This window comes from Linepithema humile, chromosome 2, assembly GCF_040581485.1.
Source record: "Linepithema humile isolate Giens D197 chromosome 2, Lhum_UNIL_v1.0, whole genome shotgun sequence".
NCBI lineage: Eukaryota > Metazoa > Arthropoda > Insecta > Hymenoptera > Formicidae > Linepithema > Linepithema humile.
This window is the reverse complement of record NC_090129.1, coordinates 31246101-31271635: the sequence shown is the minus strand read 5'-3', so window position 1 is coordinate 31271635 and position 25535 is coordinate 31246101. Positions and strand designations below refer to the sequence as shown.

Here is a 25535-nt window from a genome sequence, read left to right as displayed (position 1 = left end):
GAACAACACTTCAAAGTCAATCTAACAATTTTAAAACATATCTTAGAGCATATGTTTTCATAACAGAAGCCACGTCTTTTGTGTGCAACAGCGGCGGGAGAAAGTTGTCACATTCGGTTACTGTAATTCCTTATCTTATCGCTAGCACACTTGCTCCGTTATAAAATGAGAGCGTTTAAATTTAACATCCTTGCAGACGGCAGTGAGACTACGGAGGACCAGCAGTTGTTGGATAGGGACAGTGGAACGGGAGAATATCCGCCCATGGTAGAGCAGCAGCCAGGAACGCAAGTAGGATACGGAGCTTTTTACGATCACGCGAGCGGCTACTACTATGAATACCCGGTGATGCTGGTCGGGCCTGCGCCGGTACCTGCTCAAGTTGGACCAAGCGTTCTAGCGACCGTACCCTGCGCTCCAGTCCCTATAAGGCCGATTGAGTGGATTAATCCCGCCTTCGTGCCTAAATCATCCATACTTGCCAGTCAACCATATTGCTTAATGGACTATCAAGTGAGAAATCCCCGTTCTTTAATAGACAATTGATTTTTTTCATTGAATATCCAATTAAAGCTTGCACAAGTGATTTTATTTTAAAAAATAAAATTAATTTTGGAATAATTTTGACAAAATTTTCAACAAACAATTTTATTAAAATTGAAGACGTAAATTGTGGAACGCGTCATATATCATAAGCGTAGTTATCATTATAACAAAGTAGCTAATGATAATTAATAAAGATTGCGATAATGACACATCGATTTTGAACGATTTAAAATTCCTAAGCAAATATTTATTTGCAGACTAGTCAAAGTACGGAACCAGCTACGATAGTGGAGGAGCAAAACGGCACGATTGTGACAGCGGAAGCTTCCAGCAGTGTGTGGAACGAAAGCGGCACTGGAAGCGCCAGTTGCAGCGGCAGCGTGGCCGAGGAGATCGAGGAACAGGCCGAAGAGGCGGAGAACGCGACGATGGAGCAGCACGCGATGAAGGAGCAGCTCGCGGAGGAACAGCATCCGGAGCAGCAGCACTTCGACGGGCAGCAGCACTTGGAGAACGGCATGGCGACGGTCGATCCTTATCTGGATCCGGTGCTGATGCAGGAGCCGCCGATGCACATACCGCACGTGATGCCGGCCGTGCCGCAGCCATACATGTATCCCGGTCACTACATGTTCGGGCCGCCCTTGGTCAACGTTAATGGTTAGTTACGAGATAAATAGATTAGGATCGAAGCCGTCCCCGAGTAATGTGCGCGTGCTATAATATGGATTTGGCAAAGTCCGAACTTGCTCTCTGCTACTTGCATGAGCAGACCTACATTCGCGCTCGTAGCCTTCGTTCTGTTCACAGTCGGATGGACGGAACAACAGACAAGTGTGTGAACTGAATTGATTGTCCACGTTTGCGTTTAAGAAAAAAAAGGCGCATTTCGGGGAGGGAGTGCGTACACGATTGAGATACGCACAGTTTATTGCGTAATAATCGTATGAGAAAGAATAGAGAATTTTGCAAGTTTAAATTTGTGATATGTAAATATTTGACAATTATTGCAAATTGTAAAATTTCCACAATTTATCGCAATTAAAACTTTCGGTACTAAATATATCATTAATTAAATCGAAATTATTCGAAGAATTTCTCATTATTAATATTAAATTGAAATTGTTTGAAGAATTTCTTATTATTAATTTTAAATTAAAATTGTTTGGAGAATTTCTTATTGTTGATATTAAATTGGAATTGTTGGAGGAACGTTTAATTGTTGTTGCGAAACTTTATTTTCAAAGAATTTTCTGTTTTTATATTATCGAAAACTATGCTTTGATATTTCTTTCGAAAGAAAAGTCGAGTCAAAATTAACTGAAGTAAACGACAAATGTCTATTGTGCAATCAATTGTCGCATAATTAGAAGCGTAAAATTTATGGAAAAAATTGTAACGTGTGACGATTAAACTATTTAAACTGTGCTGATCCAATGAACGCTCCTTCCTCGTACTGCGCTACACTGGCCGTAGTACGCTTGATTGTACCTATTTCTAATGTTAAACGAGAACAGTGTCGATCGGAAGCGCGGCCAAGGAAAAGGGATATGCCCCGATTCATGACTTCTGTCCCGTCCATCGGCATCATTGCTGTTTTATTACCGCCGTGCCTCTACCACATTCAAGGTAAAAGGTAATAATTTGCAAAAAAGGTACCACGCTTTAGACACGATCGTGGAAACGGGAGAGTCTCAAGCCTACGCGGTCTCGCGAAGCATTGTGAGACCGCTTGACGCTCTTCGCGCCGAGAATTGCGTTGAGAAATCGCCGACGATTACCTTTGAAAGTAGTTGATTCTTCACGATCGTTCCTAAAGTTCCAACTCTCTACACGCTCGGTGTCTGTCGCTCGACTAACAGCATACATATATCACTCACATAAAAAAAAAAAAAAAAAAAAAAATGATCAATCGGTGTGTCTTTCACCGCTTCGAACACGCCGAATACGTCATTGTTTTCACGTTGCACCAAATAATACGAAGCGTTATCTCATCCGAGAGTCCATTGACTCGCGATCACCATCGCACGAGAGGATACGCCCCGTGCTCACATCATCGACACAATTTAATGTCAGAAATATGTCTTGGCTGCGCGAGAGACGCGGGATGAGAGTTTGGCAACGGCAGCGCTGTTGCTACATCTCAAATAGAGCTCGTTAAAAATAACACGCGTGCCGCTCGCTTCGATGCGAGGAGTCAGAAAGGCACAGACGCAGCGGGAAGCCAAGTTCACTATTCGCGACAACACCGGCACGCTCATTGTACGCGTGCCTGTGAATCATGATTGGAACGTTCTCATCGAATCGGCAAATCTCGCACCGAAATATTATCTGTTGATCGATCATCGTCGCCCGACAGACCAGTAACGCGTGGCAATCTCTTTTGTCCAAGGTGTTACCATCCAGGGCGGGCCGTTGGTGAGAACTATGGACGTAACCGGTATGACAATGGCGTGTGCCAAGCGAAGAAAGAAGAGAAAGAAAAGAAAACAGAGAAGACCTACTTTGGTGAGTCGGCGAACGGCTGCGCGAAAGAATTATTCAAAATTATTAAAAACAACAATGAAACAATTACGATATGCGTATAATATGTAAAGATACTTGCAATCTTTTGTAAACGATTTATTGCGAAGCGCGTGAAACGCCACTTATTAGATTCTTTATATTTTTTTCTTCTGTTAAATTTTCAGGGTAACACCGAAGATGAGGAGGAAGGGGAGTACAGTTCCGAATGTGATAATGATGTATCGTCTTCCCGACTACCTTGGTCAGAGTGCTCGACCTCGACCGCGACTACAACGACGACGGCCTCGAATCGGCCGCTCAATCCCGAGTGCCAGGAATTTCAGTTACGGCCGGCCCTGCAATCTCGAATCCTCTCTAGTCCTGTTTCGACGACCGTCGTCGCCACCGTGGCCGAAGAGGCCGCAACGTCCACCACCGACACGTCGGACGCGCCACTCTGCGTCGAGACGGAATCCGCGAGTCGCGAGACCGAGAGGATGTATGACACATCGACCGTTCAAAGTCCAACGAACCAGGAGAATGCGACAGTCCGCAACTCGGAAGACGTCGTTGCGGAAACGCCATTGGAAAACGCTCAGTCGACTGCAGCTGGACACAAGCCAAAATGGAGCAAAAATGCAGAGATTAACGGTCAAGCGAAGCATCTAATCGCGGACGCGGAGGCGACGATGACGAACGAGACTGCGGAAGTGAGAAACAGCGCTACGACTGAACACACTGAGAACGACGTCGTTTCGACCAGCTTCAACGCGCAGCGTGAGTCATCTGAGAGTAATAGTGACGACGTCAAAGCGGATTTGTCGAAAAACAACAACCGCGTTTCTGAAGAGAGTTTAGCCAACGGCAAGTCGGACCGCGGACGTTATGCCGACGTAAAGGAGAAATCGAGATCGACGAATCATCACGGTGATAACACCTCCGAGATTGATTCGACAATGACGCCCGTCAACGACGAGGGGGAAGAGGATGCCCAACGGTCACGACACTGTAATAATTTTGTTGCGCGAGCCACGGCATGTGTTGCGCCATCGAAGAAATATAGTAAGAAAGGTTCGAAATTCGTGAGGGAACCTACGCCCGGGCCGGATCTGGATGATGTGGCGCATCATCAGGACATGGAGAATGGAAGGCTCGTGCAGCAATTCGAAGTAGTGAAATTGTCGGACGACATGATCGCGGATAACAAGCTGGACGAGACAAGTCGGGAAGCGACGAATGAGGAGGAGGCGTCGAGGTTGCGCGACGGCGAGGACAAAATCAAAACGACGAGCCAGTATACGACCGAGGGTTCGAATGAGGATTCCGGATTCGAAAGTCAGGCTCGACTGCCCGAGTATCCTATTACGACCGCGGTGACGGAGTGGTTGCGTCAAGCGAATTCGCCCAACCTTCTCGTGACATCGGCGTCGACCTCGGTCAGCGAAACGGACAATGATGAGGAAATGGATGCAATGCCGCCAAAAAACTTGCAAGGCAACCCCATGCCTGCACTATCTGCTAATAGCGGCGTCGACACGGAGTCGCGCACAGCTAGCTGCGGCGAATTCGCAAAGACCAACAACAATAACAACAACAACAACAACAACAACAACAACATCAGGATAGATCAGATGAAGGCTGATTCGACGGTAACATCGATCGGCAGGAGGAAGAGAGACGCGAAAGGCACGAAAAGAAAAACGAAGGCGAAGAGAATCGACAAGCAGAATAGGAATGTCGACGGGAAGGCGCAGAGTCAGTTGATTTCCTGCAATCGGCTGGAGGACTTCGTCACTGCCGTGAGAAACACGTCGAAGAAGAATGTTGGTAACGTTTGCGAATTTACTCAGAAGGATAGCGTTGCGGGTATGAGGGTTGCTTTAAGTTCTCGGATAAACTCGAAGAGAGTCAATGCAAGACGAATGAAGACACTGAGAAAAATCAACAGAGATCCCATCGAGAATATCGACATCAAGATGCGACGTATAGACGATCTAAATGGCGAGAGAAGCGGGGAGATGGACGAAGAGATTACGGTGAGCGTGCGAACGTTCGAGAAAGGAGAGATTATCGTCACCGAAGACGGCAAATTGCTACCGGTGTCCTCGTACGAGCCTGTCTCGTCGACCAATCGAGCTAATTATAGCGCGACGAGAGCGGCCGCTCACGTCGACGTGATCGACGAGAACGTCGACACGCGCAACAGCAGCGAGAATGACGAAAACGGCAGTACAATGATAGCGTCCTCGGTCAGTATAGAGGAACCAGACGTATTGGAGTGCTGGGAAGCGGAGACCATTGAACCTGTGATAACCCCGAGGAGGATGCTACAGAGCCCGGGGGTCCTGTGCGAGGGCGAGGCCGCGGAGGAGGACAACGTCGAGATCGAGAGGGCCACGATGGAGCACATAGAAAAATACTACAGACTGGCGCGCGACGGCGCCGGGAGCGCGGAGGAGGAGTCGAGCGAGATCAGCATGTCGGTAATTTCATCGAGATCGAGAACAGTGCCAAATAATCCGGAGAGAACGATCGAGCATTTCTGCAGCGAGGAGATCCCGATTATCGTGCCGGATAGGAATCGGGACGTTGTTACGGAAGACGAGAAGATACCCATCGACGAGGCGTTTGAAGTATACGAGAGCTATTACAGCGGCAAATTGCCGTTCCTGGCGTTCGACTCGAATTTGTTCAAGCAACGGCCTTTGTACGGCCAGCACGGCGAAGGTCCGGTGCCGTGCAGAGCGGTGTGCTGTAACATACAATAGTAAAGAAAGTCTCAGGTATACCCCATCGCAAACCCGTCTCGAGATGCAAGGATATATATTATAATATATATAATATATATATATATATAATATATATATATATAATATAATTATATATATGTATATTATATAATAGAATGCGAAGCAGAATATATATTATAATAATACATCGTTGCGCAAAAGGATGAAACCGTTTTTCCAGACGGGCCGAGACGTCGCGTTCTTCGGGTATATCACGCGCGTATTTATACGTGTATGCACCTCCTCACAAATCTCAATATATATGTTATATCGCCGTTGGGCAGAAGTTGGAATCAATATTCTTTCGATAGTTCGGTGACACACGCTCAGGAGAGGACTAAATGTTATTTTGAAAGCATCGTGGACCGCGAGATCCATCTTTTGTAAATAGTTTTAAGAGTTTGCTTGTGATCGTATTCCGTGGAAACCTTTTCAAAATTTTATGTGTGGGAGCATGCATTGTAGCGTCACACTTCTACGATAGCATTTTACCATTGTCATTGAACATTGCTGTACGTCATTGTTCGCAATTGAGAAACGGATTCGACATCAGCTTTTATCTAGACCGAGCTTATTAAGAAGCAATATATTGTTTTCTCCAAATACAAAAGAGCGCGAATTTTATTTTCAATGAAATGAAAAGAAGGGAAAAAAGATGAAAAGAACACATATGAGAAAAAGTATTTGTTGAGGCGAGGGATGCCAAGCTGTTATTTTTATTATTCTCGCTACGCATTCTGCCGAAGTGACTAAAAAGCATTATTTTTACAATCTATATAAAAGACACAAATGTTAAAAGACTAAGAGTTATTGTTGCACGTAATCACGTTGAAATGGCCTTCGCTTAGGGAAGTTTTGACTGCTCACAATTTTCAACTTGTTGGAGTACCCTGCATATTCGATTGTAAGATTTTAATATCTTTTTCTTTCCAGCGAGAAAGGAAATGTACACTATGAAAGGTTGACAAAATAGATCGTTCAGTAACACAGGCTTTTAAGTAGCGATGCGTAATAATTATGCAGAATGTAATATCACGTAGCAGGTACTAGTTGAAAACGAGCAGGTAAAGCAGATGAGCTATAGATGTACCTTAGCGCTGTTATTGAGAAGTATAATGAGATGTATATAGAGAAAGCTTAGAATGGTAAAAAAAAAAAACAAAAAATAAATAACGATCCACACACATTGGACAGATTGATGAATGTTCACAATAATGATCACTCCATGAATTTTTTGAAGAGCGAGCTATTATGTATAATTCGTGTCGCTAAAAACAAATCTATTAAAAATGCAATCTCAGCTTTGAAGATATTATGATTTAAAGGTGATGCTGTTCACAGTACTGTCACGAAAATTGTCGGAGGGAGATCTTTTTCAACGGATTTGATTTCGGCACGAATTACATGTTATAAACGAGTTCAAGAAAATTTTTGAAGTGGCCTCGTCTTTAAACATTTACGAAGAAATCAAATAAAAAAGATTTTTTTTTTTTTTTTCTAATAGACGCGTTTCGACCAGAATCGTCGGATGAAACCGCACCGCAAAAAGACGTATATGTGTACTTACACACATACAAAGAGCTGCACTTGTTAAACGATATAGTCCACGCTTTAGTTGATTTGTGTCGAGATAGATCGAGAGTACCTTAGGTTGCATATTTACGCAAGTCGATTGATAGACGTGGTTCGTGAAGTCATATATCCCATATCATAAACACACGCGTAAAACATACCTCAGAGAAATGTGTAAATAAAAACCATCCAAGGGTTAGAGCCAAACACAAAATGATAAAATCATACCAATGTATTAGTAATCTAACGATAATAATGAGAGTAGCAAAATAAAATAATACTGATCAGACGAATAATGAGAAAGAAACGCGGTAACAAAATCTAATATCACACAACAGCAATATGTAGACACCATTGTTCCTGCAAAGTTGTAGTTTCCTTATAAGCATGATACGCATAGAATCATTTCCAAAGATGATCAGTAGCTCTACGAAACGTTCATTCACACCAAAATATATTAATGATAAGTAACGAATATATATCGTTATTATTGAAAATATGCGCGTTGCATCAATTGTGTGCCTTATTCTGTGGCGGCCGTTTTTGTAACTATTTTAAAGCACTCTCCTGATAGTCAGTAGCGAGATGGAGATGCGGTTAAGACTTGTTAAAAAATTGATGAGAGAGAGAGAGAAAGAGAGAGCGAGCGAGCGAACGAGAGAGAAATGCGCGGGTGGGGTGAAATCGCCCGCGATAATGATCCTTTATCAGTGCATGCGTACCCAAGCGGACTCATTTGATTCCTTTTCACGAAATTACTGACTTCATTATTCGGACAGTGTTGCCCGACCAGCGATTATTCATAAAGACATTAAATAAAGCATTGCATCGTACACGAGTCATGTTACTGTACAATTATATTTTAGTTGAAGTTAACATGTATGGAATAAGTGTATTTGAATTTTGTTGTGTTTTGCTTATAAAAAAATACGAATAAAATGTTTCAATTAAAATCGATAGTGCTTTTCATTTATTTTCGCTTCTCTGATTGCCGCACACAGATTTATTTTTGATTCAGTGTATAAGGAATGGTGCTATGGAATGTTAGAATTACCATTAATGTCTTTATAGGTTTTTTATTTTCATCGTAAATAATATAAGCCTCCAGAGTCTATGGAATTGTTACTTGCATTATAATATATTAGTCTGATAAAAATCTTTTAATAGTTTATTAAGCAACCTACATTTCAGACTCTTCTATTCCATCCATATTTAGTATTTCAATCAAATCTTGGTTTTCATTCAATTGAGCATTTTGATTTTTCAATTCTGTTTCTAATTGTTGAGTTATAAAGTACAAATGTTGAAGAAAGTGATACAAGGAAATTATTCTTACAATAGTCGGATGTATGATACACAATGTAAAATTATATTTCAACAAGATTTAACTTATTTTACATTTCTTTGTGTTGTGGGTTGTGAAATATTAGTATTACTATAAATATATAATATAGATAGATAATATATTGATCTTTATTATGAATAATATATGCGCTTGCAGAGTTCACAAAATTGTTAATTGTTTATAATATGTTAGTCATAATTAGTTAGTTCATAATATATTAGGCTGTAACAAAAACAAACTTTTTTAATAATTTATCAAACAACCTACATTTCAAACTCTTATAATAATGACTTTATTCGTCTTAAATGCACTTTAAGTATTTATATTTACTTTATTCCTGCAAAGATAAAAATTTATATCTATTTCATCTTAAATGCAAGTGAAACGAACAAAGGTAATATATATTCCGTCTATTTACCATTCGATCAAATCATGTATTTTCCATTTTAAGCATCTTGATTTTATAACTCTAGTTTTAATTGTTTAATTGTAAAATCAAAGTATTATTACATTTCCACTAATTTTTCTTCTATCTAAATTAATTTGAATCTATCGCCAAGGTTGAAACAACTATTGCCATCTGTACTTGTTTTGTCGAACACAGAACCCCATATTGCATCATGATTTCCGTTCTTGATAATATTATATCTATGATTAAAATTGCATCGTACATAGCGCTGCCTTCGCAACAAGCTTGCAACTCGTATGCACGAATATAACGCTTGCGCGTTGTGGTTGATGAGTGACGCTGTGTCCTGTTGGTGAATACCGCGACACTCCGCGGTTCTCGTTTAATTCCTTACTCGAGTGTTTTGTCGATTTAATCCAAATGGATCCAGTAAAAATGTCCATGCAGCCGCACAACAGGAAACGCGTCTGCTACTATTATGACAGTAAGTTAACCGAGAAAATTACACACGTTTCGCGATCCCGCGAAAACATACCATACACACACGGGGAAGCTTGCCAAAAGTGTATGCGCTGTACACGCTTATCGCGATCATTTCGCGCGATCTAGCTGGGCATTCGGCCGCTTGCCGATCCGTCTGTATCTCGCTGATGATAAGTAGATTGAAGCGCAATCGTCAGCTCGCGATCTATCTACACTCGCGAGCATTCCACGCTGAATAATACACTTTTCGTAGGGTTAAGCCGAGAAATTCTCAATTGCGGCACCGCGTAACCATAGGCAAGCGAAGCACAAGCGTCAGCCATGCCTATATATACAGCCACTGTATACTTGGGAAAACTCAAAGATTATTGAATCATTCTCGCTTACTACGACTAATCATTATCTTATCTAACTATTCTTTCGTTTCAACTACAACTGATAATTGGGTGACATGGTTCCTTTATTTGAATTTATTTATGCAATGGGACTTCGATATTTTACAAATGGATTTTCAAGTATATGTTATCAATTTTATCGGTAATTACTTGTACTATATATAGAATTGTAGTTTTTCCTGATTGAAAAACAATGTTTTATCACAAAAACAAAAAAGAAAGTTCGAGAAATAGCTGTGGATTAGGTTATGTTGTGAGGAACATGACAAGAGATTTTACGAAATTATTGACTAATACAAATTGCAATAAGATATTTTCCGAATATAATTTATACTCTCCGATGGTATTTTCCATAGAAATCGGTATTTCAACAAATATTACGGAAGTTAATATGGTTTTTGTAGAGGAAATCGCGAGAGATTCTCAAGTGTGCTCCGGTGCACCGTAGTACGTGAATCGAATCACGTTGCTCGCTAATAGTTATATATTTAATGTTTTTTATACATTGCATTGATTCGTTTGTATATATGTATTCCCTCAATTTGCTAGGTGATATTGGAAATTATTATTATGGCCAAGGACATCCTATGAAGCCACATCGTATAAGGATGACGCACAATCTACTCTTGAACTATGGACTTTATAGAAAAATGGAGATATATGTAAGAATTTTTGCACATCATATTTTTTCTTTCTACAAGAAAAGTACAATTTCTCTGTTATCACAACTATATGTAGTGTTGTATTATTAAATACAATGAAATATTGTAATATAATTGTACTTTATTATTATTTAGCGACCTCATAAAGCCACAGCAGATGAAATGACAAAATTTCATAGTGATGAGTACATTAGATTTTTGAGATCCATAAGGCCAGATAATATGTCAGAGTACAACAAACAAATGCAACGATGTAAGTGTCAAATAAAGTTGTTGAAATTAAAATTATATAAATTGAATAAGTGTTGAAATAATTAGTATATTCTTTTTTATAATAGTTAATGTAGGTGAGGATTGTCCTGTTTTTGATGGCTTGTACGAGTTCTGTCAATTGTCAGCTGGCGGATCTGTAGCTGCTGCTGTAAAGCTCAACAAGCAAGCCTCAGAAATCTGCATCAACTGGGGCGGTGGTTTGCATCATGCAAAGAAGAGCGAAGCGTCGGGCTTTTGTTATGTGAACGACATTGTACTCGGAATCTTAGAATTGCTGAAATATCATCAAAGAGTTTTATACATTGATATTGATGTTCATCATGGCGACGGTGTGGAAGAAGCTTTTTATACGACTGATCGAGTGATGACAGTTTCATTTCATAAGTACGGCGAATATTTTCCTGGAACTGGAGATCTCCGCGATATCGGGGCAGGGAAGGTAAAAAAATGATCAAAAATAAAACACCAAAATTTAAATTCATTCATTTAAATTATTATATATCAAAATTACTAAAAAATGATTTATGATTTTATTTAATAATTTCAATTATGATTTTATTTATTATGATTTATGATTTTGTTTTATTAATAGGGAAAATATTATGCCGTTAATATACCGTTAAGAGATGGTATGGATGATGAAAGCTACGAGTCAATATTTGTTCCCATTATATCAAAAGTAATGGAAACTTTCCAACCTTCAGCTGTTGTTTTGCAATGTGGAGCCGACTCGTTGACGGGTAAGATTTCTTTAAAAAAGCTGCTGTCACCAAAATTTGGAAAATTTTTGACGTAAATATTAATTGTTACGTAGGCGATCGACTGGGATGCTTTAATTTGACTGTGAGAGGTCATGGCAAATGCGTGGAATTTGTAAAAAAGTACAATTTGCCTTTCCTGATGGTGGGCGGTGGCGGTTATACAATCAGAAACGTGTCAAGATGTTGGACATATGAAACATCTGTCGCTCTTGGATGCGAAATTGCGAATGAACTTCCATATAACGATTACTTCGAATATTTTGGTCCTGACTTTAAGCTGCACATCAGTCCTTCGAATATGGCGAATCAAAACACTCCTGAGTACCTCGAGAAAATAAAGTAAGCAATTCTGCGATTCAAAGTTTGATATGTGCGATATAAGTAGATTAATTCACAATTGTATTTAATCATAGAACGAGGCTGTTTGAAAACTTGAGAATGCTACCTCACGCACCTGGTGTACAAGTTCAAGCAATGCCAGAAGATGGTGCTGTCATTGAGGACTCAGAAGCTGAAGAAAAGGTGAATCCAGATGACAGACTGCCTCAACGTGACTTGGATAAGAGGATACAACATGAAAACGAGTACAGTGACAGTGAAGACGAGGGAGAAGGTGGACGAAGAGATAATAGATCGTACAAGGTATAATGACATCCTTATTTGAATGTAATGTCTGATGTGTGATTAGTTTTAAAAATTAAATATTAAAACTAAATATGAAAAATATGCTCTACAACTAATGTGTACAAATGTGTTCTTAAATATTGCTCTCTCTTTCATGTTAAAGGGATCTCGAAAACGACCACGTTTAGAAAAAGGTCAAGAAACCATTGACGCTGATATCAAAAAAGAAGATGACATAAAATCTGAGCCGAAAGGTATTAAATCACGTATGAATATTTTTCATCTTATGTTTGTAAATTCATGTATGATGAAATGCATAATAATTATGTCAATTCTTTTTATTTAGAAAACGAAAAAGATGAGAAAGTGAATCCCACGAATGAGGAGACCAAGAAAGACGGCGGAGCGAATCCCTGATAGATGGTTGTGCCGGAGCATTTAAAAAAGGCGAAATTCTTATTTAAATTAAGTAACAGATATGTTTAAGTAACTTAAATGTGGTAGCACACATGTGGTACATAGTCTGCTGCCTCTACTTCGCTCCGTAAATCGAAATTATTATTCCAAATTATCACATTTTTACGATCAAAACGTGTTTAAATATTTAGAAATGTCGGATTTGTTCGTGGCAGCGTCATCCTTATCGAAATTTGCACGTATGAGCGTGTATGTAGTTTAGAGCGCAATTTTAAACGTAGACTAAAATAATTAAGAAACGTATGTCCGAGTTTTTTCCAATTGATCTTTTTTTCATTTTTCTTAAAGATTATTGAAAGTACTGAAGAAGTATAGAAGATTATAGATCCGCGGGATGATGTCTCAATAGTGTCATCAGAATTTTATAAACCTGGATTGCAGTTCTCTTTACATAACTTTTGTGAGAGATCTTTCATGGATCTTTCACCGCGATATTCTAGAATTTTATATAAGCATCTATTTCACTGATTCCAAAATCAAGTCATAAAGTCGACAACTGATATAAGACACTAACGAGATTCTGCCGCTCCAATGCTGCAATCAAATTTACACAGAAGAAAAGATGTATACATATATACACATATATATGTATATAATTGTTAATATATCATATATATATGTGCGAAATGCATCTTTTTCGCGTGAATAGTGTAATATCGTATGTCTTCTTATTTGTCACTTTCAATTGAGCCGCTCGATAAAGACCAGTATGTAGTTTATGTATTATGGAAAGGCAGCTGATTAAGAATATAAAGATGATTTCTTAATCAGCTGTTTGCAAAGATCATGGATTGGTGAATACGTTCGCTTCCTATTGTATATAATACACAGAAATTTAATCTTTGAAAGAAATTCTTGCACGCAGTAATAATATAATTAATAATAATGTTCGTTGAGAGTGCAAAGAATATCTCACGTTACTCAAAAGATTAGCGGATGTTTCTTCAGTTAACGCCCCGATTTATTTAGTGTAAGTAATGAATAATTTTAATTTATAATGCATTTCAGAAAGCGAAAGCAACGGGAAAAATTTGCAATTTGATAAACACTTGTCCATGTTTATTCGTCTTACATTATGTTCGTTTTTTTATACTGTCGTATTTGTTTGCATTTATATTAAGGATTGTTTCCCTCGTTTTCGACATTTTTTTTCATTATTTTTATCTCCTTTTATTTTGATTGTCGAGTCGTGCTGTTCAAATTCATATCTACTTAAAGTTTTACATTTGTTTCGTAGCATTTTCTATCGATAAGTAATTTACCGTAAGACACTCATGTCTTGACGAAATAAATCAGAAATGCGTAGACGGGAAAAGAAAGATCTTCTAATGCTTTTGAGTAGCGTAACGAGGAGTTAAATTGGGGGGGGGGGGGGGGGGGGGAGGAGGAAGAAAGTATGGCAAAGAAATTAGAGCAGTTGAGAAATTATATATATCCATTCAAATGTAGCTGTAGACTCTTAAATGTATATTAGACAAGACTAATTTAAGAAATATAAAAAAAAATTACTCGTGGCATCTGGATCGATCTCTGCAACAAAGACTCAAGGTCGGGACGTCGCTCTCGTTCCTGCATTCTCGATCATTGTCGATCAACAATTGTTTTGTTGCAGACTCTGTCCTCAGGCTACGTTCTCACGTATTTTCATTAAATTCTCGTGCGAGAGCAATAATTGTGCATTGACAATTCTATGTATATAAAATGTATCCCCTTTTTTGTGACGCCTGAATACTCGATCTGGACCTGTGCCCGATCATTGGGCGATTTTATTTGTAACTAAACTTACATCCACTATACACACAAAAGAAATTTGAAATAGCATTGCGTATATCTTGTGTAAGCCGATTCAAGACACAGGCCGAATCTTTCTAATATGTACTCCTTTTTATTCTTAATCAACTGATATCTTGTAATTTCTTCTTACGCACTGCTCTACTTCAACTTGCGTGACGAGTTAAGATTAGAGAGATTCGACTCTATAGATAGACTATTGCATATGTATTTATGTCCACGCATAGGAACATATATGGACGTTTTTAAATATTTATAATAAAAAATAAAGAAATCTATATGTGTAGTTTTGTGGTATTCACTTCCTCTCGACTTAGGAAGGAATCTCTGCTGGGAATTTAAAGATTGAAATGCCGAATTTCTGCAATTAGACATAAATATATATTTATATCGACTAGGGAAAATCGAAAAGTAAAAAGGAATCAAATCTCTTTAAAAAGTTCTTTCACTTTTTCTATTTTTTTCTCTCGGTTACGGAAAAAGCGTACACTATCGATAAGCCGGTATATCACGCATAATATAAAATGGTAGCAACCTTGGTAACAGCCGGCAGATGTTTTGACAGTTCCTCGTTAGTGCCATTTGCGATATGCTTTGTTACGAAAGCGTAACACAAGATGTAATTAGCTAAGAATGATAAAATTTTCAAGGTGACTGTTATCTCACGCATATTAGTTTTAAATACGCAACATGTACGCCGTCGTTCTAACCTCGTGAGAAGAAAATATCCTTAATTTATATGTCGTGATTATTCTCAGGTAAAATAATTACCTGCGAGGCACATGCTGAAGAGTAGCGCAAAGTTTCTTTTTACGTTTTCCATTAGTATGAAACATTTATTTGAATAAACTAATAAACAAGACTGCAAGCAACTTTTGACAATAACCTATCTTTCTTGGTTGCAGAAGCTTGAAGAGATGTGAAATTTAAAGAAACCATATATTCCAACAAAGAAGGGAAAAATTACAACGCAAGGTTTTCGATTAGATCTTCAAAATGATCTCCCAAGTGTCGCATGTGATGACGCTTGCCAACAGCATCATAGGTGTGAGCGTTCTGGCGATGCCTTTTTGCTTCAAGCAATGCGGCATTGTGCTGGCGATCTTAGTGCTACTTCTATGCAGCACTCTATCCCGACTGGCCTGTCACTTTCTCGTCAAGTCGGCTGTAATATCGAGAAGACGCAACTTTGAGCTACTTGCTTTTCACGCATTTGGTTATATGGGAAAATTCTTGGCGGAATTGTTTATTATCGGCTTCATGCTGGGTACATGCATCGCCTACTTCGTCGTTGTTGGTGATCTGGGACCACAAATACTCAGCAAGATAATGAACAAGACTCCAGGGGACATTCGCAGCAGTTTGTTAATCATCACTGGGGTCTTTATAGTTTTACCTTTGGGTCTACTTCGAGATATCGATAGTTTATCTAGCATTTGCACTGCTACTATCGTCTTCTACTTCTTCCTTGTATTGATGGTATGATATAAACTACAATTTCATAAAAACATCGTGCGCAAAACTGAAATATAAGCACTGATTATATACTTTTTTCTTTTTTTAAGTCTTTTAATTCATTTAATGATTATATCTGATGATGCTCTTCATATCCATACAATCTATATCCTTTTCTTTTTGGTAGATAATTTGGGAGTCAACTCTACACATATTTGCGAGAGATTGGTATGACGATGTTAACTATTGGAGACCAGCCGGTATTCTCCAGTGCCTGCCGATATTTTCGATGGCTCTTTTCTGCCAAACGCAGCTGTTCGAAATATACGAAACCATTCCGAACGTATCCTTAGAGAAGATGAACGACGTTGTACGAGGAGCCTTAAATATATGCACTCTTGTATATATGTGCGTTGGCTTCTTTGGTTACATTGCGTTCTGCACCCAATCGTTTACAGGTAATTCGACAGTCATTCACATACAATAAACGACTTATGATATTGTTACTATCAATCATTATTATTCTGTTATGACTCTCATTGTTGTTACATTGCAGGAAACATTTTACTGAGTTTCGAGCCTACTGTAACGTCCGAACTGATTAAACTCGGATTCGTATTCTCGGTTGCATTCAGTTTCCCTCTAGTCATTTTTCCGTGTCGCGCAAGTTTGAACTCCCTTTTATTTCGCCGGGTATGTATACGTTGTTATACTTTGACAAATTCACAGAAGCCAAATAAGCTCAATAATTATGATTTATATATAAAATAGTTAATTTTTTATTTAACATATTTACTGCTCTACAATAATAATTGCGATTGAAGATTACAAACCGCTAACTTTCAATTTATATATATTATATCACTGCTCTATTAGGTGCATACGCACGAGCCGTCTGTCAATTACCTGCCAGAGTCCAGATTTCGATACCTCACGATCACAATAGTCAGCATTTCTCTGATCATCGGTATTCTAGTGCCAAACATAGAGTTCGTTCTCGGCATTGTGGGATCAACGATCGGAGTGATGATCTGCTTGATATTCCCCACGGTGTTCTTCATATCTATGAGCAGCAGAAACACCAATGAGAGACTAGTAGCGCAGGTAAAGCGAAATTCTACGACAATTTCACATGCTTTACTTTTTTTTTTTCACTACTTTTTATAGAGTTGTATTTTTACATATATAGGGCATTTTGATTATCGGCGTTTCGATTATGATTCTTGGTACGTACGCCAATCTGTACGCTATGGAGGAGTCTACAAGTGCAAAAGTAGCAGTAACTAATAAGCCGCTCGGCCAAATCAACAATCTACCATTAAATATAATTAAAGACAATTTACATATCATTCCCGACATTCCTGATGATCCGGAACTCCTTCCGAGAGCTAAAGGTACGATGTTACGCAAATGTCTCTCCTCCGCTTTCGTCATTTGAATCTGATTTCACGTTCTGTTGCAGACAAAATTAATAAATTACCCGAGATAAGTGTTCTCGACGAAACATTGAATATAAAGGCGAAAGACGTTCGACAAGAGCCGCCAATACCCGTTGAACTTGTGATCCCCACCGAAAAGCCGAGCGTCGAAAAGGCTGATAAAATAACAGCAGGCACTCTTGCGCCGGAAATAAAAGAGATAGTGGAGACGATCAAGACATTAAATGAGAATTCTAACGTACAATCGCAGATTGCCGTGAACACCGATATCGTTAAAATTGATGAATCCATTACGTTGAAGGCGGAAGAGAAGATAAAGATAATCGAGGAGAAGGAACGGTCTATGGACTTGCAGAAGAACGATAATCTCATTAATCTCGACGCGATAAAGAAGGAGGAATCGGAATTAGCGGCTGATGGAGACGTCGCTAATGCCAGAGCGGCCGAACGGCACGAGCAGCTGAGAAAAACACTGGAGAAGCATAAACTGGAGCAACGTCAGATGATGCAGGAGCAAAAGAAGATTCTCAAGGACATCAAGGAGCAAAAGCAAGAGTTCGAAAGGGAGAAGCAGAGAATAGCGAAGGATGAGATACTCAAAAAGACCGAGAAGCAAGACCGAGAGATAGAAATTAAGGAGAATGTCTTATCAGACGTCAAAAGCGATTTGAAAGAAAGCGATAAACGAGCGGAGGAAAATGAAGTCGAGAAGAGTAATAAAGAGTCTTTGGAAGAGAAGAAACAGAATATCGCAGACGAAGAAAAGCAACAACCCCAAAACGAGAATAACGATGTGAACATCGCGGTAAAAGATAGCGAGCAAAAGTCACATCTGTTTCAGAAAATTTCGAACAACAACGGAGAATCTCAGAAAATGCCGGAAGACAAGCCAGATAAATCTGCTGCTGTGGAAAACACAGTCGTTGAAGAAGCACCTGAGCAATCAGCATTGAAAATAAAAGATCAAGATGAAACAAGAATAGGAAGGATAGAACTTAACGATACGGAAAGTATGAAGAGTCCTATCTTGAATGTGTTGTCGAAGGGAGTTTTGCAGCGGTCTATCGTGGAAGAAGGACTTGCTAAGGACAATCAGATGAAGGAAGAGAGGAGAGAGCTTCTCGCGAATGAAACTAACAACGCGTCGGACAAATTGCTGAAGCACGACGACAAATATTCTATACCTATAGCGTTGAAAATAATGAATCAATCGAAATTAGACAAAGCGATCGCTCCATCGTTGAATAAGAGTGAACCGGAAGTTCTCGCTATACGCAGAGATATTCTGCAGAATAATGAACGTGAGAAGAGAGACGTCGACGCGGAAGCAAACGCGAACGACGGAAAAATCAGCGGCGAGCGTCCCACCGAAAAATCTAAGACTTTTATCAAAAACGAGGTTGATGACGCAGATCGCGAGACTTGCTCAAAATTGCAGGAAGATTCGAAGAAATTCGGAGGAGGAAAAGAATCTGAAAAGAGAGCGACCAAGTCGAGCACGACGGAAACGCCTTTGATTAAGACGAATGTCTATTTGTCCGAGCAGGAAATAACAAAGGAAATTTCTATGGACGGACGTGTTCCTTTAGACGTGGAATACGCGAGTATGCAACAGAGAGATTTGAATGCTTTGAATCCTAAGAATAATATAGAGATATAAATGATTCGAAATAACGAAATTTACGCAGTATATCGGACATTTTGTTTGTAAATCGCGCTCGATATTCGCCGCTGTATATATATTTCTGTTGGCAATTATAATGTTCAATCATTAAGTCTGCAACATTAACTTTCATTCCTACTCGCATTTGTGTGTACGTGTGTGTACATATTACGAATGTAACGTTTATACTTGCGACTCGCGGTGCACTCGAAGTGAATATAATGTATAATACAAGACTGCTGTGTAACGATGGGATTCAAATCGTCTCGAGACATCTTGAGTTAAAGGCTGAAACTCAAAAGGTCTCAAAACATCTTGCAAGACTCGTTACGAGATTGAAAGTCTTGAAAAAGACTTGGAAGTTTTGAAAAGTCTTGAACGTCTATAATACATATGTGTATATTTATATATGTATATTATTCAAAATATTTAACACACTCAAGATATTCAAAAGACTTTTCATGCAAAACAGTTTTGCAAGATGTTTTGAGACTTGATTTTCTGTCACTCTTGACTTGCTTAAAAATCTTGAAATTTCATCACTATTGCTGTGTATATTATTTTTAACTATCTGTAGCATAATGACTGTAAAAATAATGTGTATATTAGTTTAAGAAAAAAGCCAAATACAAATGTATTTTTACACCGTAATTTAAACTAATTTATTATTTTTGTATATCTTAATTATTTACCCAAGAAAATGAAATATCCGTTCGTTATTCCATAAAAAAGCGCATATTTCTTATCCAAAAATATCTTGAAAAAAATGCTATTAGCGCTCGTATAATTCATCTCGTCAATTTTCAGTATAGTTCAATCTTGCTGCATACAATTTATCAAGATTCCCGTTTTCAGAATTATGCAAAAAATATTTCAGTTTTGAGGCTCAATCCTTTTTTTAATAATAAATTTTTATAACAATTATAAATAGTTTTGATGTACACATGTTTCTTTATGTAATCTTAATATTCATTGGTTCTGGTTTAGGTTCCGTGACTTCGATATCTCTGCATTTCGCCTGTTGCAGTTCTCTCCTGATTTCGAGAGTGATTGAATGGTGCGATTGTTTTCTCAGTAATCCTAATAGAGCATCCTTTTGTTCTGAACTGATGTCGCTCTTATATCGCTGTACAAAAGTCAAGAGAGCCTGATGCCACAGCACTGGCAATTCCCTCGGGTCTCTTTCGAACCTAATAGATTACATTTGGCGTGAATATAGTTTCTAATAATTGCCTGTAATTTGTTATTTGTCTTAATTATTATTTACCTAAGAAAGTGGAAAACCACTCCGTCCACTACTCTGTACGGAAGCGCATATTTCTTATCCAAAAATATCCTGAGGAAGATGCTGTTAGCGCCCGTGTAGTCCATCTCGGCGATTTTCAGTATAGCCGCCGAGGAATGCAAAATCGGTATGGAGTTCTTCGCGATCACGGATCCGATGATAACTGCCTCTCTGAGCGTGCACGTGCCAGACTCTAAAAGCGGCAGCAGTATTCCTTTCATGAATCCGGCTGGCTTAAACAGCGCTTTCCTCAGCGCTTGATACAGATGAAAGTTCAGTCTTTTGTATTCCTCCAAATCATCCCTGATGCGCGGCAATAAAATCAAATTGTAGAATCTCTGAGCCATCTTTTCCTTCAAGTTCGACGCGAATATCCTTGTTGCTTGATACATGGCTGCAGCGGACCACCTTGGCGGATCTGTGATGTATAGTATTTGCTCCCAGTTTTTCAAGCTGGGCACGATCTTGAATGCCTTAGGCAGCTTGCCGCTACGATACTTTGCCAGCACGTCTCTGACGCCCTCATACATCGCCTTCACTCGCGGATCCAGATCTTGCAGTTGAATAGTTCCTGCATCTGAAAATTGTGTGTCTAGCTCTGTCTTCTTCTCTGTCAATTTCTCCATTATTATATCGGCCAATGTTCTTGTAGGTGCTGGATTCTTGGACATAAACATCTGCAATGCTCGCTCATCCTCCTCATCAATTTCAATGTTCTCGTAGTAATGCACATTCTCCACCGGCTCCTCATCTCCACTGGATTGATCCTCGGCGTCACTATCGCCAAGTTTCACTGTGGGTTTCTTTACAGTTTTAGATTTACTCAGGCCAATCTCTTCCTCTACTTCTAGCTGCTGCCGCCTTGCTTGCGATAAGATTCTTTTTGTCAAAATAGGAGCTACATACTAAATAAAGATAATTATATAAATTAGAACACACCGAGAAAAAATATATTTCCAAAAAATTTCGTCATTTTTATTTTTGATTTAAAAAATAAAAGGAAGAAAATAAATGTGAGCACCAACCTCTTCTTCCTCGTCAGCCCGTTGCCTGACTTTTTGTCTATTTTTAGGTTTCGCTACTTTCTCAGATTCTATTTGCTCGGCCAAACCAATTTTCGAATCTTTGGTTTCGCCTTTAGACACCTTCACTTTCTTCGCCTTACCCATTTTTTAACACTATCAAATATTTTTGAATATTAACTAACCTACGCAAACACGTGTATTAGTGTATACAAGCCATGAGGCTGTCTGATTTTAATAACTTAGAGTATATTGATTCAAGATTGACACTCTTATAAATCGTCTACTTATGAACTTTAAGGCTGTTTTCAATACATACTTAAATATAGCCGACAATTTGTAATTAATAAAAAACCCGTATTTTTTATTACAAATAATATATTTAACACAAATATTGATAAGAATTTAATGTAGTCAAACTTTGCATTATAATAACTATCTTTTACTGAATTTAGATTGCAGATTTTTGTCCAATAATTAAAACCAATCAAAACTTCGTACGATTCATTTTTGCCATCTGGCGGATTCACTTCTAGAGTTTCTTGTCTTGTATCTTATAAGTTATGGTTTTACTTTAGGCGGGAAAAGCAGGCAAATATAGAGAAACGTCGTTGAATGTCGTTTAACCATAATATCGTTGAAAAATAAATAATTGAAGCAATTTTCAGATTGTGTACATTAAAATTTGTAAAAAATGGCGAATAAAGTGTCCAGAGATTATGTTAAAGACAGAGGTAAGACATTTGTGTTTTTGTGGAAAATTTAGACTTGTCTAATTGGTTAAACAGTAATTATTTATAATAACATTGGTCTATTAATATAAATTGGATGAATATTTCAGAACAACTCAAAACATTTTTCCTGGAATTTGTGTCTAAAGATGAGAGTACAGGAAACAAGGTATTTATATACAGACAGCAGCTCACCAAGATAGCACACAGAGAACAGATTAGTCTTGAGATTGAGTTGGATGATATACAATCATTTGATGAAGAACTAGCCATGTCTGTCGCCAATAATACACGGAGATATACTAATTTAGTTTTGGAAGTAAGTATATTGCGTATACACAGACACATTACAATATTCAAAGTTATTTATTGCGTAATTTAAATCAAACAAAAATGCAAGTTTAATTATTACAAATATACATAAGTGTTGGTATTTTATAAGGATTTATAAATGAATTAAATTTTAATTTTTTATCTAGTTGGTTCAAGAAATGTTGCCAGATTTTAAAGAAAAAGCAGTTTTGCCTAAAGATTCATTGGATATTTATATGGAGCATCGATTATTAATGCAAGCTCGTAATAGGCAACAGGGTGAAGCCCAGGACAGAACTAAATATGCTCCTGAATTGATGCGTCGTTTGTAAGAAAACTTTATGTCTAGACAATTGATAGATAAGAAATAATATATATTTACAAAAATGTTGCTATCCTTTTTAGTGAAGTATATTTTAAAGACTTCTCCGAAGCAAAAGCATATTCAGTGAGAGATATTAAAGCAGACAAAATTGGAAAATTGGTGACAGTTAGAGGTATCGTTACTAAAACCACTGAAGTAAAACCAATGATTGTTGTGGCGACATATACATGCGACGAATGCGGTTCAGAAGTGAGCCAGCCGGTAAATATCAGAAATATTTTAAACATTTAAATATAATATTAACAATTTTTTTAACCCAAGTCACTATTAATTATTGCAGGTGCACTCCTTAAGCTTCATGCCATTACGAACGTGTCCAAGTGATGGATGTCGCGTTAATAAATCTGGTGGTAGATTATATTTGCAGACTAAAGGTTCAAAATTCATCAAATTTCAAGAGATAAAGATGCAAGAACATGTAAGTTCACCAACATTCAAGTGTCTCATTTGATATTCTATCTGATGCATTATTGCATCATAATCCGACATATGAATTACATTTTACAGAGTGAGCAAGTCCCAGTTGGTCACATACCGCGATCTTTAACCATCTTCTGTAGAGGCGAGACAACAAGAAATTGTCTCCCAGGCGATCATATAATTGTAACTGGTGTGTTCTTGCCTTTTCTGAAAACTGGTTTTAATGCCAGATCAGGACCTGCACTTTCCAGCGAAACTTACTTGGATGCACATGTAAGAATGTTCGTTAAAATATAGATCTTAGTCATATCTTTATTCTTTATCAATGCAAACTTGATCCTCTGTTTAATTTCAGAAAGTGGTGTGCCTCAATAACACGGATACAGTAGATGACAGTAGTGCTGAGTTGACCGATCAAGAACTCAGTTTGCTGATGCAGGATGATTTTTACAACAAATTGGCTTATTCCCTGGCACCCGAAATTTACGGACTGGAGGATGTGAAGAAGGCATTGTTATTGCTATTAGTTGGTGGAACAGATAAGAAGAAAGGCGACATTAAGATTCGAGGTGAAGATATAATTTTTAATATTAAAATTTTATATAAGACTTAATTTTAAAACTATGTATCTATTTTTATTTTCCTAATATATATATGAGATAAATGTAACAATGTTGCATCTCATTGTTCTTATAGGCAACATCAACATCTGTTTGATGGGAGATCCTGGTGTGGCCAAGTCGCAATTGTTATCTTATATTACACGATTGGCTACAAGATCGCAGTATACCACAGGAAGAGGATCATCTGGCGTAGGTTTGACAGCTGCGATCATGAAGGATCCTTTAACGGGTCAAATGGTGCTGGAAGGTGGAGCTTTGGTGTTAGCGGATCAAGGAGTATGTTGCATCGACGAGTTTGATAAAATGGCAGATGCGGACAGAACGGCGATTCACGAAGTGATGGAGCAACAGACCATATCTATCGCTAAAGCAGGAATAATGGCCCGTTTGAACGCCCGAGTCTCCATATTAGCCGCCGCCAATCCGGCGTATGGCAGATACAATCCGCAGAGAACAATTGAGCAGAATATCCAGCTGCCCGCCGCGTTGCTATCGCGATTCGATATATTGTGGCTTATTCAGGATCGCGCAGACCGAAGCAATGATCTGAAGTAAGTATTCGTACAATATTTTATATCTTCATCTTATTCTGATATCATTTTTAATTTGTATTATTCTAATTTCATAAAGTTATTCTATAATGTGTCTGTGTAATTTACTAATAATCATGAATATTCTTTTTAGACTTGCGCAACATATTACCTATGTGCATCAGCATTGCTCGCAACCTCCGACAGAGACGGAAGCTATTGATATGAAACTGATAAGAAAATACATAAATCTGTGTAAAACAAAAGAACCTGTTGTTTCAGAGGAATTGACAGAATACATTGTTGGTATGTATACATTTATGAATTTTGTTACGTTACGTTTTGCATTTCTGAAATATATAATATTGATATTAATAATTAATCAAATAAATACAAGTAAATTGATGACAGCAAATAAAATTAATAAAAAATTAATATTACACTGAGTATAACTAAACTGATTCGACAGATACATAACTTAAAATCTTACTGTTGCAGACTCTTACGTGGAAATGCGAAAAGAAGCGCGTAACAGCCAGGACAAAACATTTACATCCGCTCGAAATCTACTAGCTGTTCTCCGATTGTCGACGGCGTTAGCGCGATTACGATTATCGAATGTGGTTGATAGGGACGACATAGCGGAAGCAAATAGATTGGTGGAGATGTCCAAGCATTCGATCAATTACTCCGAACAACGTACGAATAACGCGCAGCAAAATCCGACTAACAAGATCTTCCACTTAATACGAGAACTCGCTGGTGATAAGAAAACGGTCAAAGTGTCGGATATTTTGGAACGATGCACTAGCAAAGGATTCAAACCTGATCCAGTATATAAATGCATCGAGGAGTACGAAGCGTTGAACGTGTGGCAGGTCAATCAGACCAGAAGAATGATCACTTTTATATAATTAACTTGAAGACGTGTATCTACAGAACTTCAAGGTATTTTTATATCCTGAAAGACATCTCACTTTTCGTGACAATAAAATATACTTTTTCTTACTTGCGATTTTTATCATATTTATATTTTAG

General features: G+C 38.2%; 5 protein-coding genes across 8 annotated transcripts in view; 4 read left to right on the top strand and 1 right to left on the bottom strand.

Moving 5' to 3' along the window:
- Positions 1-8369, top strand: part of LOC105671609 (serine-rich adhesin for platelets) — a 29439-nt gene extending 21070 nt beyond the window's left edge. For both annotated transcript variants that reach the window (XM_012365898.2, XM_012365897.2), the window contains exons 3-6: positions 197-513; positions 804-1206; positions 2939-3054; positions 3237-8369. In XM_012365898.2, the coding sequence (XP_012221321.2) occupies positions 197-513; positions 804-1206; positions 2939-3054; positions 3237-5819 (3419 nt within the window). In that variant the 3' untranslated portion in view covers positions 5820-8369. The remainder of the gene's footprint in view (positions 1-196; positions 514-803; positions 1207-2938; positions 3055-3236) is intronic.
- Positions 8370-9311: 942 nt separating this feature from the next.
- Positions 9312-14910, top strand: LOC105671719 (histone deacetylase HDAC1-like). 2 transcript variants are annotated; one of them, XM_012366122.2, is made up of 9 exons: positions 9312-9650; positions 10594-10706; positions 10842-10959; positions 11045-11418; positions 11572-11719; positions 11794-12079; positions 12154-12382; positions 12528-12618; positions 12711-14910. In XM_012366122.2, exons 1-9 carry the CDS (start codon positions 9587-9589, stop codon positions 12779-12781), a joined length of 1494 nt encoding a protein of 497 aa, XP_012221545.1. In that variant the 5' UTR covers positions 9312-9586; the 3' UTR covers positions 12782-14910. The 2 variants fall into 2 exon arrangements, with proteins under 2 accessions (XP_012221545.1, XP_067206291.1); XM_067350190.1 differs by lacking the exon at positions 9312-9650 and adding an exon at positions 9962-10186.
- A 229-nt stretch (positions 14911-15139) lies between these two features.
- Positions 15140-19840, top strand: LOC105671718 (putative sodium-coupled neutral amino acid transporter 10). 2 transcript variants are annotated; one of them, XM_012366119.2, is made up of 7 exons: positions 15140-15282; positions 15538-16111; positions 16275-16545; positions 16644-16780; positions 16964-17191; positions 17277-17481; positions 17550-19840. In XM_012366119.2, the coding sequence occupies exons 2-7, from the start codon at positions 15629-15631 to the stop codon at positions 19184-19186; spliced, it is 2961 nt and encodes a 986-aa protein (XP_012221542.2). In that variant the 5' UTR covers positions 15140-15282; positions 15538-15628; the 3' UTR covers positions 19187-19840. The 2 variants fall into 2 exon arrangements, with proteins under 2 accessions (XP_012221542.2, XP_067206251.1); XM_067350150.1 differs by having other exon boundaries at positions 15154-15457.
- A 226-nt stretch (positions 19841-20066) lies between these two features.
- Positions 20067-21742, bottom strand: bys (Bystin). The gene is made up of 3 exons (XM_012365888.2): positions 21500-21742; positions 20457-21379; positions 20067-20379 (listed from the first exon to the last, which is right to left on the bottom strand). Exons 1-3 carry the CDS (start codon positions 21641-21643, stop codon positions 20142-20144), a joined length of 1305 nt encoding a protein of 434 aa, XP_012221311.1. The 5' UTR covers positions 21644-21742; the 3' UTR covers positions 20067-20141.
- Positions 21743-22055: 313 nt separating this feature from the next.
- Positions 22056-25505, top strand: Mcm7 (minichromosome maintenance 7). The gene is made up of 10 exons (XM_012365884.2): positions 22056-22230; positions 22338-22546; positions 22707-22867; positions 22945-23125; positions 23205-23342; positions 23432-23617; positions 23700-23913; positions 24041-24518; positions 24652-24803; positions 24996-25505. The coding sequence occupies exons 1-10, from the start codon at positions 22191-22193 to the stop codon at positions 25409-25411; spliced, it is 2175 nt and encodes a 724-aa protein (XP_012221307.1). The 5' UTR covers positions 22056-22190; the 3' UTR covers positions 25412-25505.
- The last annotated feature ends 30 nt before the right edge of the window (positions 25506-25535 follow it).